The sequence below is a fragment of the Sinohyriopsis cumingii genome, chromosome 8 (assembly GCF_028554795.1).
Source record: "Sinohyriopsis cumingii isolate HCF-2022 chromosome 8, ASM2855479v2, whole genome shotgun sequence".
NCBI lineage: Eukaryota > Metazoa > Mollusca > Bivalvia > Unionida > Unionidae > Sinohyriopsis > Sinohyriopsis cumingii.
Window position 1 is genome coordinate 95,440,538 of NC_142968.1, and position 13,800 is coordinate 95,454,337.

Consider the following 13,800-nt stretch of genomic DNA (forward strand, 5'->3'; position numbering starts at 1 on the left):
TACAGATCGAAAATTCGTGTAAAGGTGGAAAAATCTTAAAAGTTCGAATGTAGGGTTCCAGATACTCAGTCTATTGTTTGCATCTAGCTTTCAGTGGCATTGTCATTACAGTTTTGCACTGTTTTTACGTGGACAAGATTGTTGGGGTTTATTTTATGCTTATGAACACTTAATATCGTTAAACTTTTTTTTGTACATAACAATCACCTGTGTTTATAAGATCCTATTAAACCATAAATAAAAAACATTGTAGCATATAACTGTACATAGATAAGCCATCTGTTCCGAATGACAGCTCCTTATTGTTGCCATAACTAAAGGTTGTTAAAAGGTATGACTGTGCTTCCAGGCGTGTGTTGTGAAGAAGATTGCATTTTGGATTTCTTCCTGTATATGTATGCTCTTCGTGTTTTAGAGTTTGATATCAACACGAAACAATATAACTAAAAGTCTTACGAACCATTTACGACAAACTAGCTGGAAGATTATAAAATTTATTGAAAACTTTTCAGGACAAGCACATAATCCTCTGGTCGGTCAATATCGGTACATCTTAGTCATATTTCATTTGTAGCAGACCAGTGAATGTTGAAAAGTAGTTTCCATGAATGGTTTCGACACCAATTGCGTAGTAGGCCATAACATAGACTACTTGACTTTTGTCTAGTACTGTGACCACAGTCACTGACCCTGACTTGTGCCGGTTAGCCTGGGTCTCCCCCGAATAGACCCTACCAATTTCAATATCGTCTTTCATCACTTGACAGTGTACGGTTTGTCCCGGTGGACTAATAACAGTGACGGAGAATAGGTAAAGACCTCGATAGGGCGCTGTGAATTTGCCAGTTAGCGGGTTGTAAAAGTTACCTTCGTTGACCAAGACATCGTCAAAACGGACAACATCTCTTGCGGAGTGCTGCGTGAGGTCTCTTGACAGTCGGGCGGTAAAAGCAACACCAGTCTTGTTCAAAGTATGAGGTTGACAGAGATCTGAAAATATTTAGTAAATCATTTTAATTACAACAAAAGTCAAAATCCTTTGTTGTCGTGAAGGAGAGAATTGTCATATGTTCTTCTGGGTCTGACATGTTTCTGCTAAATAAGTGAAACTGTACGCTATAGAGACAGTTTTATACGACGCGGCCATATTCGCATCACATAACATTCCACCGTTGCAATATTGATACCTCCTAGAAACACCCTCAGCCTTTTCTTTGGTATGTAAAAATAGTTTCAGGCTATCAAAAAGAATAATGACTTCATTTATTTCCACTACAATTGCAAGAACAAAAAGATAAATTAAAATTGCAGGATTTCGGATAAAACATTGTCGAGTGTTATTTTCAACACTAATGATTTAATAAAAAATCTCTACCGCAGTTCCACCCGAATATAGGTCCACCAAAACCTTGCCAGTTTGGGAAGTATCACTACAATTAATACGGTCTCTTTTAGACAGTGGAAGCTAATCGGGTCGCATTCAAAACAGTCGAGGATGTTCCGATTTGTCTCCTTGTTTTTGGTACCATATAAATTGTATTTGTGTCCATTTTCTGTATAGACTTTTAGTTTCCATTCGTTTTTAAGTTACGCTTGAGTACTAGAAACCAATACTAGGGCTAACCCCAATTTTCAACGTTATAATTCGTGCATTTTTCCTTCTAATTCTGTCTGAATTATTTCCTTCATTTTAACAGGCGGTAGTAATACATATATGATTTTTTCCACGATTGCTTACATGGCGACCGTTTTAAATTATTTACATAATAGCACTAATGTGTCTTCAAACAAGATTTTACTAGTTTTGTCAATTAGAATAAATCATACTTTTTGTACATTTGCTTTTATCAAATATTTTTTTAAAATTTTTCTTAATAAATCCACATAAGTAGGTAGGTACATAAATAAATATGTGAATAAACAAAAACGTAATCACTTAAACAAGGGATGAAATATAGAAATAATTAGAGCCATTAATCGATCAATAAATACAATTACAAGTCCAACCAAAACATTTTAATGGACTGAACCCTCACAAGATATATATTATTTTGCCCTTCATAAAAAAAAATAATTTTCTTCTTCTCCCACTGTATGTTTATGATAATATTAATTGTATGCACAAAGACATAAATGCTTAGATAGGTACACAAATGTTCTCCTTCATCATTACTGAATTTGATCATGATCATTCCAAACAATGCCATTGGTCTTTATTACAGGAACAATAAAAAGCGAGAGAAAAAGACCCACATATTATGAAAACTCTTTTGACTCCCAAAATCCTTTCTTTCATTTTTATCCAATTCCTATTTTGAGTTAACAATCATAACGAGCATGCTTTTGCATCATAAATAGTTTGAAAGAGAAATATTTCTTCTAAAAAAAGTACTTGTATTATACAATGGCAAATGTAAAACACTATAATTTAATAAGTGCTTCATGTATCAATTATTAAAAAGGAGGAAAGTAATCTTATTTCCCATAAGCAACTGACGCTGTATCAAGAGGTAAATAATGCAACCATAAAATGTTTCAGCTGGGTGATTTTCCGGTAATTTGTAGAGTTCGATCGCGTCTTTGGATTATTTTCTCAAATCATAGACATCCTCAACATGTTAAACTTTAATAACATATTGTAATTAACATTAAATGTTTAATGCTTTCCGCTGATTTATTATTAAAAGAATTCGAGCTGACATGAAGTTTTCGTTCTGACAATCATATCAGGGAAAACTTAATTTCTGTAGGAAAAACTGTCCAAAACGGAACAGTTTCAAAAGTAGCTGAACATAACGCTCTCGGGTTATCTCGGAAAATATGGCTGACAAACAGCCATGCTGCTGTCGCGAAACTACGCCTTAATTGGCAGGAAAAAGGATCTATTGCAGTTGGAATAATAGGTGAAAGTGGCATTTTGACATCCAAAATTTCACAGTCACGTTATGGCTGTCTCTGTAAGTTTAAAAGTAGGTTATTAGAAATGAATGTCCATCCGATTTATGAATATTTATTACTATTTATGACTATTTATGAATATTTATGAATATTTATGACTATTTATGAATATTTATTACTATTTATGACTATTTACTAGAGAATGAATTTTGCATGAATTCAAATAAATAATGTTTCAAGTGTTAGACTATACATGCACAAACTCAAGGTTTATAACGTTTAAAGAATGAAAAATTCATTTTCGATATTAATTTTCTTTGCGTATAAAGCTGGCAGCAGTACACTTTTATTATACCACATTGTATATTATTACATAATGTAATACTAACAAAATTAATCAATAGCCAATTCATTTCGTCAACCTAATGCTGTGTTTCCTTATAACATATTATAAATGTTTGACTACAATAAAGAAAAGAGTGAGATCGTATATCTTAGACTTTCACATTATAACACTATAAAGAGATTGTAAATATTAGGAATTTCAAACGGATTTTTAAAAAAAAAATATAATGGCATTAGGACTTTAGACAGTTGTTTCATTTATGCTGACATCACCGCATGCGAGAAACTAATGTATACTTTACAGAGAATAAAGTGGCAAAAGTGTGAAAAGAATAATCATGCTTGTAAATGGAGATGCGATTGGATTGCATCCCTTGACTGGAGTCATTTATATGGACTACATAGTGAGGAATGCACCCACACTTACCCCAGTAATGGATGGAATGACCGACAAAACCCTTCGTATCTGGACTACGATGGCATTACGTAACACATTCCAATATTATAGTACTGACCAATACTGTCTCAGATGACACTTGACCTTAACCCCAAACCTTTGGCATTTACCCCGTAGCCTTTGACCTGTACCTCGAACTTCTTACGCTCAAACTAGACTATTGCCCAATCTTTTTCATACAAACTTAAAGGAAGGTTCAGAGTCACTAAACCTTTAAACTATACCCCTAACTACTGGCCTTTATGTAAAACCCTCTGACCTACAACATAGACCACAGGACCAGGCTGGCGGTTGCAATAACAACTACCATGACGACCAGGTCTTTCATAAGCATTCGAAGGCAGCTCACATTGACGTTTATCCCCAAACTTACTATCGTCGCCCTATACCACTGGTCCTCAAAGTTCTGCTAACATCCATGCCAACTAAGCCAGTGATCTTTAAAACAGCTGTTATAATAACATCACACTGGCCAACTGGCACTCATAATAGTTGTTCTAATAACAGGGCCGCATATCATACAAGACAACAACAGCTCAGAGCATATTCCCCGATTTTATGAACTACACTAGTAACCATTTTAATCCATTTACTAAATTTACATTTTATTTTATGAAGATGAGAATAATTAGTTTAATCAAAACATTTAATCTTATCTTAAGCTAATTTGTTTTAGCTAATTAACACAAAATAAGATTTTTTTTTATCGAGTTCAGTCAATTGCACGGTAATTCTTAATTGGTTGTCTTCGAGCCTGAGAAAGTAAGGTGAACATATGGGTTTTATCCCACCATCTGAAACAAAACTAACCCTTCTAGACAGCATGCCAGCCTGCTCACATAGTAATAATATATTCATACCCTATATGAAAATTGTATACATTATCCTGCTGTTTGATGGCTACAAGCAGTAATGATTTTTATGGTGCCCTAAGGCATATACAACTTCTTACACTAATGCACATTTTACTTTATCACCTACATAAAAAGATATGCACTATTATGATCTATAGTGGGGTTTTCACATTGATAAGATAATTCCATTCGCGGGGTTACGTTAGAGAGCCGAGTGTGCAGACAAATAATGTAACCCTGCCACTGGGATCTCATTGTCTTGGTGCAAACACCAGCATATATTATTTTTGGTCACTCCATATTTTAACTTAAAGTTAAAGGAGCACTAATTCTCATGTAACGTGTTTAGGCTCGAATAAACAGTAACACAAGAAAGAGCGAAAACAACAAGCTTTAAAAAAAATACATTAATTTATTTCCCTGGAATTTCTTTGCAAAATTAAATCCGAAAAAATCCTAGAAGAATCCAAGAATAAAACTGTAGTAGTCCTAATAACACAATGTTCTACTGATTTCAAGTTCGAATCCCGACGAAGAATCCAAGATGGAAGAAGATGTCGTGTGCTGTAACCTGTAGTTTTGAAGTCTATAGTTCCTTGTAGAAACTAGAATTATCACTATGGTTTGGAAATCAAATTAAATTTCTTATAAGAGCTGTCTTTGACTAAGAATATCACATGAGTACATGTATTTTCCAGATAAATAACAGAATTAATCCTTTTGAATCCAAATAATTTGAAATAACTTCAATCCAAATAATTTGAAATAACTCCAAGCAGCAAAACATACAACTTCTAGTGTAAGAAAATCTCAGCTGCAACTGAGAATAACTCTCCAAAACAGAAGTTATATCGTCTTCTAAAACGTAAACGTGATCATGTTCTGCAAGCTTGCAGTAATTAGGTACATGTTAAAGGTCACGTACACCCAGTGTGACCCTAACAAAAACCAATCATTTTACTCAATGAAATAAAAAAATAAAAACAATTGTCTACATCTTAAACACTTAGTCCCATCATGACCTCGACAACAACCAATAATTTTAAAATAAAAATAGAACTTGTTTACGTGGTTGTTACTTATTATGAAACAAGGTCAGGATTTAGATCAACATCTGGTGTTTATAAAACGAACAGTCAAGGTCAAATTATTTTCTGAAAAATGTATCATCTCTAGTGAATAAATTTACAAAACAATAGCATGTAATAAAATATTTTAAACTGACAAACAATTAAATTGAAATAAATATATATGTATGCTGCGTTATCAACGTAGGTCTGACCTGAGATTGCTTTATGAGTGAAGTTCTTTATTTTATAACGTAATTAACGTTTCAAAGTTTTGTAAACAAGCCTAGTTCATTTCATCATTTGTTGTGGCTACTCAGGAAAATTATAAAAAGTGCGTTATTCATCATTTTATTTGCCTATACATTATTCTTTAAATTCAGATTTTTGGAATATTATAGGTAGACAGTATATAGGGTCTATTCTTACTTATCAGTGCTGTCAGCTCGTATTCACTTCAATCATTTTGACGAATGGAAAGGAAACATTTTGAAAGAATGTCGTTTAGATCAAGTGCTGGCACTTATGTGTAGGGTGTCTCTTTGTTTCTCTATATACACTGTTCTATGTTTTATGTGTCCCAATGTTTTACGACTGTATTCGCATCTTTATCTCTACAACAATATTTGTAACAAATTCATCGTCTCATTCTGTAAATCTGCTCTCTCTCACCGTTTTGTCATTGAGAAGAATGAAATGTCTTTTATCTCATTCCTTTGTGAATTTTGGCAATTTACTAGTTCATGTTTGGCAAACGTCTGGAAAGTTCCATCGTAAAAACGCGTCTTGAGTACATGGAATATATAGCCTAGAACGCTGTATTATCGCGGCACTTAATGTTGTTATGGCTACGTATTAAAACCGATCTGTTGTTGCATTTTTACGAATTTTGAAGTTTGTTTGACTTTTCCTAGAAAAAAATATCTGTCAGTCCAATAGTGTAAATGTAAATAAAACCGCTTCTGGTGGCTGACCCAGATTACCGTACCATGGGGGAACAACTCTATATTACTGCGGTATTTGCTAACTTAAGTATGGTAGCACACACATATAATAATAAAAATAATAATAAAATAAACAAAAATTTTAACTTATCGATACGATGGAATGTCCACGCTTGTACTGGCTGAACATTTACACCGTAATAAACGATCCAGTGACTAAAATGAATATACTCATATCAGATAAACTGAAATCAGATGTAACGACACCAGAAATTAAAACAAATATATATATATCTTTGTCTGAATTTTAAGTACAATGTGGGCAACTGAATTTTAAGTACAATGTGGGCAAAGAAATCTATATATACAAATGAATCTATTAATAATAGTATTAATACTGAATATGACTGATTTTTAAATAAAGTTTAACTATTAATACTTTCCTGTTTATGTAGGGTAAGTATGATCATGAGCAACGTTTTGTCAGTTGTGGTCCATATCGGCTACCATGGAATGAAATTTCAAGCATGACCTTGTAAGGACACTACGTCGCCATCAGAATACGACATATAATCATCAAAGATTGGACAATACACAGAAAATATTTCGTAATCAAGATCAATGCATGTATATTAAGTTTGACAAGAGTGGTTTATATCTGATGATCGATCGAATTACATACACATTACAAACAAGTGATGTTCAGTGTTTTTGAATGTAGAGTTGCCGCAAATGTTGACATTTTTGAGGTAATTGTTATCTGACAAAATGCGCCCTTCCTGGCTACAGCTTTACATCTGCGAACAAAGGATAGACGACGCGTATTCAAAACTATTTGGAAATTCTGTTTGCCACGATAATGCAGCGGCCGCGATAATACAGAGTTGGAGTATACCAGTGGTTGGTAAAGATCTATAATTTCTGCACTCCTACCTTTAAGAGTCCCCATGTTCCCTGGTACATTTTATTTTTGTCTTATCTCTGCCGTTGTTTAGATATTTTTAATGTTCGTTTCTCTTCGCTAAAATATTTTGGTAAATTTGTGAAACTGTCAATGTTTGTTTCATTTTAAAACAACTTCACCGAGCCAAGAAGAAGACAGCAATGGTTGCGTCCCTTGGTAAAAAGTAGTACCTATCTGGTGGACATGGTGACTGAACCGGGCCGAGAAAAAGAAAGACAGAGATAAGAAACGTAAGATTAACAAAAGAACAAGATTTTCCTGTCGCACGGGCGAGACATTTAAGCCCCAGTCCAGACCATTCAAGAGATTAAATATTTTCCTAAATGTTCCCACAGTTTAATTGTCACTTAAACATATATATTTAAAATAGTTTAATAAATCAATGCGAACCAATGAAATATTCATAGGGAAGCAATCTTAGCAAAGCTGTTCTAACAGGACACATGCGATATTCCGCCCTGTTCATAGTTTGTATGTATTTAACGTACTTTGTTTCAGCAAGTTCACTATCGTAAACATGCCAAGGTTATTGGTACGACAGACATAAATAGACCGATCGATCTAACATGTACTTAATAAAATATAAAACCCATATGATTAACAAGATATTTTAAGAGTGTAAAGAATAATAATACAGAATTTAAACCTTTAAATTTATATGATCTGCATCAGCAAGACGCTGTATTTAAGGGATATATATATATATATATATATATATATATATATATATATATATATATATATAGGTATAAATGACTCTCACAGTTTGGTTGCTTATAAGAATATTAGTTATCTAGGGTGTACAATTAAGCTGGATAGTAAGGCTTAAGTCCTAAAATTATTCTGAAAATAGAGACTATCTAATGTCAAACATAACTTACACATTAGACAAGCATACCAAAAAGAGATTTCCATATAGAACGGTTCATGTTAATCACACAGATTTAATTATAGCTGATATCAGAGCTTACAAAGAATTCAAAGATAAAAATAAATAAATTTCAACAGTGGTAAATGTCTTTCAACAATTTAAAGCAAATATGAAGGACGAAATAAATCATGACTTTAAGTTTAAGGACACCTTGAAGAGAGAGAACAATGAAAAGTACAGTTTTATGAAGGAAAATAATTTTATCACTCAAAAGCCAAAGCGTTATCGGGGAGAGAGAGACACTACTGAGTATTATTCTTTCACTCGATAATAACGCGTCTGTAGCGGAAAGATTTAATCGGACTCTTTAGACTAGAAATGTGAAGTATTTTAAAGAAAATGAAACCAAGCCTCGGTGAGATATATTAAGAAACCTTATTGATGGATGCAGTAATCATATCATCGACCTATTGACATGAAGCCAACAGACGCAAGCAAGAACATATATCTAAAGTACGAATTCATTTATTTCGAGATCTTGTAACGGATGTATATGGAGCACCCAGATTTAATATAGGTGAGACAGTCAGGATCTTAATAGAATTTTATTTCCTACTTTAAAACTAGATATATTTCATTCTGTGGTACCAAAATCGTCATATGTTTGGTACCACAATATAAAATATAGTCGGTAGTAGCGTAGGAAAAAAAATTATTTTAATCATATTCAAAACTTGCTCCAGAATCGAAGTTTACAAGATAAAACTTACTCTAGGGCTCAACACGCTCACCCCAATCCTTTTTGTTTTTAAATTGACACCTCTTTAATAGGCTGATCATCGACTTAATAAAGGGATAGGATTAGGTTGATGTAATCTGTCGCAGTAAATTACATTTTTTGTCATTTTAAAAACTATTTGACCCTATCTGAAAACAATGCAAATCCGAGTCAGCAATGCGGGGTTTTCGTTTTTTGTCAAGGGTGTGAGTGGAAATAACCTCAAAGAGAACGAAGGGCGTCTGGTCAGATTTATTTTATCAATGATTAATTTCCATGTCTGTACTGTAAGGTGGTTTCTATTTATTAGTTCTAGCTCACAAAGTGCTCGTTTTTTTTTTTGAAGGTACAATGTTTATAGATACATACAATGTCATTGAAAACATAGGAATGAAATAAATATGAAAATGATTTCGCCATTAAGTCTCTATATTTCACACATAAATATATAATAGATAAGTCTATTCTAACAAAAGGCTATCATCCTAATTTAAAGACATGATTACTAACATTAAAGAAGTTAATTTAGTGGTTCCAATAGTCAAACATTAGAAGAAGCAGCAGAGAGGGCGAACAGACCATATAATTCCGACAAACATATAAAACAAACAAAATATAATCATCTGTAGAAAGGTCCAGATTTTCACAAATAAACGTTTCCTGGGAGGTTTTTATTTTTTGTTGAAACCAACTCCATGAATAAAACCCTAGTTTGAAAAGGTAGCTGAAAAATAAAGTACTCTACGTGTTTATTTATTTTTTTGTTTAATTACTGGACTACCAACGTTGGTAGGCGCCCTCTCTGCTGCTATTAATTAAAAAATTGTTATGTTAAAAATAATGGTACATCCAGAATCTCATACTGCAAGAATAGCACGAGAACGATTAGAAGCAATTAAAAAATTTCTTCCCGTGCGAGATTCATTTAGAAAAAATCTATAAGCGCGGCAAGAAGCACGAGTTGAGTACGAAGAGAACACTAAAAAACTGTTTAAGCCCATCACTGCAGCTACTGAGAAAGTTACAACAGTCATCAAAGAGGATCTTCTTCCGGTATCAAAACAAACAGCGGAACAAACCGCAAAAAATAGCAAGAAGAACTAAACAAACAAAGAAGATTTTACGAGATCTTCCACTTGGCATAGCCAGGGAAATAGCTGCGGCTCAACCTCCACCTGTCGGCGAAGAAGTACTTGAAAGTATCGGAAAACTTTATACTGAAGTCACCGGCGCGAAGGAAGAACATACACCTGAACCTTGGCCAATAAAGGAAAATATAAAATTAATTACAAATTTTAAGGAAGGGTTTGTCGAAGATATTGGAAATACTAAAAGAGAAAAATTACCCGAAAAAATATTAGATTATATATCTAACAAATCTGCTGTTTTAAACCCCCTTTATGAAAAAACAAAAAATGATAATTTTATTAGATGGATATATCGCATACATGCAAATAAAGGACAAGCTAGAGAGGATGATTCGAAATATAAAGCTCTTTATAAAGAAGTAAACACATTTTATAGAGAGAGAGAGAGAGAGAGAGAGAGAGAGAGAGAGAAACAAGAAGAACTCTCCCAGTATCAACTTCCTCCACCTCTGCAACAAACAGAACAAAAACAATCTTCTTATTCACCGCTGATGTCGAAAATTAAAGAAATGTTTGTAACGACACCACCTAAAAAATCAGAAAAAGAAAAAGAAGTATGGGGAAGTGGTCTGGGAGATGATTTTGTTTGTCCTGATAACATCATTAATGATGTGTCACGGTTAGAGGTTCTCATAGGAGGAAAACGTGCCGGAAATAATTCACCAGAAATAATTAATGTAGCATCTGATATTTGTCGGCGATTATTTCAAGGTGGTATCATGGATATCGGCGTTTACCGAGAACTTATCGATGAACTTGCTGATGACTAGTTGTTAGATAAATGGTAAATAAAAATAAGATGATCATACATGATAATCATCGTAAACCCATGCAGGTCAGAGCGGTAAACTCACGATTACCAATCTACAGAGCTACTTACGGAGATGGACTTGGTGATGTTATTCAGGGATTATTTACAAGGATAGCTCCAAAAGCAGTACCTGTCGCAAAACAATTATCGATGAAAGCTATCGATATTGTTCGTGATAAAGCTCCTAGTGCAATTGTTAATGTTGCTGGTAGAGCGTTCTCGGCGATCAAAGAAAGACTAGCACGATTATTGCGACGAAAACAACAACCACCGGTGAAACTGGCAAGTACTGAGGTGATGCCCGCAGACTTAAGTAAAATAGTAAATCAGGCTGCAAGTCAAAAACTAGCGGCGATATCTGAAGAAGCAGAAAAAAATATAACAGCAAATTTAATAGCAGGAAGCGGTCTTCGTCGACGATGATCATCATTTGAAAAATGGTAATTATAATAAAAATGTTCAAGAGCGAATCAGACCCAGCATTTGATATGGAGGCACCTGTCCTTAAGTATGAATCTATATGTGATTATCAGTTTTATTCTTATGACGCAAGACAACCAAATCAGCGGGGAAGAATCGAATTACAGGTTCAGGATACAAGTAGATATTTCTTGCCTGCTGAGGCGTTTATTGAGGTAGAAGGTGAACTTGTAAAGGGGGATAATACGACATATGGTGCCAATCTGCGTGTTGGTTTTGTCAACAACGGGATTATGGCGTTGTTTGATAGCGCCACATATATGATTGACGGAAAAAAAATATTGAATCAATTCAGAAGGATGTTGATGTTGCTACAACAATAATTGGTCTGGCGAGATATTCTGACGACTTTACAAGATCAGCCGGTCCAACAATGATGTTTGTCAAGGATATTACTAACCACGCTGATCATATCAGGTATGCTAAAATACGAACAGCAGTAGGTACTGCAGTTGATCCACAGCCAGTTGATGAGGGTCCTGAATACGCAGCCAGACCAGCTGCTGCTTTTGATATTGTAAAAGGTGATAGCGCGAGATACAACTTAGGGTTTGCAACACGCCAAGCAGCGTTGTCAGGAAATAATAGAAATTTTTCATGTGCAATTCCACTGTCTCACATCTTTGGATTTTGCAGAAATGTTAGAAAGGTCATCTTTGGAGCTAAACACACAGTTGTGCTTGTAAGAAAAGGTGATGATAATGATGCAATCTGGCGAGGTTTTGGTGTTGATGACGCTGGTAAAGTAAATATATCAAAGCTTTCATTGTGGATGCCAGTAATGACTCCGTCTATTACTGAGGAACAAAACTTGCTCTCTTTTATGGATCAAGGCGGTAAATCATTGCTATCGTGATTAACAGTAACCACAGATGCTATTCAAAGTTCTGTTGTTGGTTTATTTACATGGCATATAGCATCACAGCAAGGTGTTTCTGCACCACGACATATTTTTATTGCGCTGCAAGATAATGCTAGGATAAATAATCAAGAACGTTCACATATGATATTTGACAAACTTGAAGTTTATGAAGTTTCCTTACGGATAAATGGACATCAAGAACCAGCTGAAGATATATTGTTAAATTTTGGTCAAAATCACGTAGCGCGTGCATATCATCGTTTAATGTCATTCATGGGACGTGATCAAAACATCGATACTGGTTTGCAAATATCACAACTAGATTTTACAACATTATATCCGATTTATTATTTTTCGCTAGAACATCTTGATTTATCCAAACAATCTGTCGTTGATATACACTTTCGAGCTCGTGTTAATGCCCTGCCACAAATCGCGGCTGGTCCACCAGTTGTTCATGGTCCTTACAGAGCAATCGCGGTCATACTTAGCGATAAAGCCATGTTACTTGAAAGGTGGTAGTGGTCGAATGAGGGTCGTTGATGCACCAGTGGAAAATATTTAATCATGTTATTTAGAAAAATATATTTTATATAAAAATGTCGTATGGTCATGTTAATGTTACTCTGACTCCTGGTCAGGTAAAAAAGCTTCAATCAAAAACCGCCAACAAATGCGGAACTAAAATATCACTAAAACGAGATCAGATTGGTGGTGGTCCAAACAAATTATCGTTGACAAATAATCAGATTAAACATTTCAATAAAGCCCTAGAATCAAAAACCGGAGTTCAATTTCATCTTTCCACGAGCGCCATCAAAGACATGTTTAAAACCGGTGGTATATTTCCACTTCTTGCGGCTATTCCAGCGTTAATAGCTGCTGCTGCTCGAGCCGTAGCAAAAGCAGCCGCTTTAGGTGCTGTTGGAACAGCTGCTGGAATGGCTCTAAAGAAAGCAACTGGAAATGGATACAAAAAAGGGACGCGGTCTAAGATTACCCGGATCTCGTTGGGGAAGAGGTCTGAGGCTTCCACGTTAGATACTCCAACATCAAATTTTGATTTACTTGATGCTGCTAAAAAATTAAAAATAAAAGCCTTTAGAGGTGTTTTTATGCGAGATCAATTACCAAAACAACCGAATAAACTTGAAACAGGTATTATTAATCTCGACTCGAATTCAGGACCCGGTACTCATTGGGTATCATACGCGGTTGATCCACGTGGAATTGTTTATTTTGATTCATATGGGTTAGCTCCACCCGTTGAATTTATCAAGTATGTCGCACCACTCCACGCAAGAACCAGAGGTTCCAAAGT

At 34.6% G+C, this 13,800-nt stretch overlaps 1 protein-coding gene across 1 annotated transcript in view; it reads right to left on the minus strand.

The window, feature by feature from the left end:
* Positions 1 to 481: 481 nt before the first annotated feature.
* The window catches only part of LOC149794177 (heavy metal-binding protein HIP-like), a 32,326-nt gene continuing 19,007 nt past the window's right edge, over positions 482 to 13,800 (minus strand). The window contains exon 2 of the mRNA XM_089966527.1: positions 482 to 990. Within this exon, the coding sequence (XP_089822653.1) occupies positions 554 to 990 (437 nt within the window). The 3' untranslated portion in view covers positions 482 to 553. The remainder of the gene's footprint in view (positions 991 to 13,800) is intronic.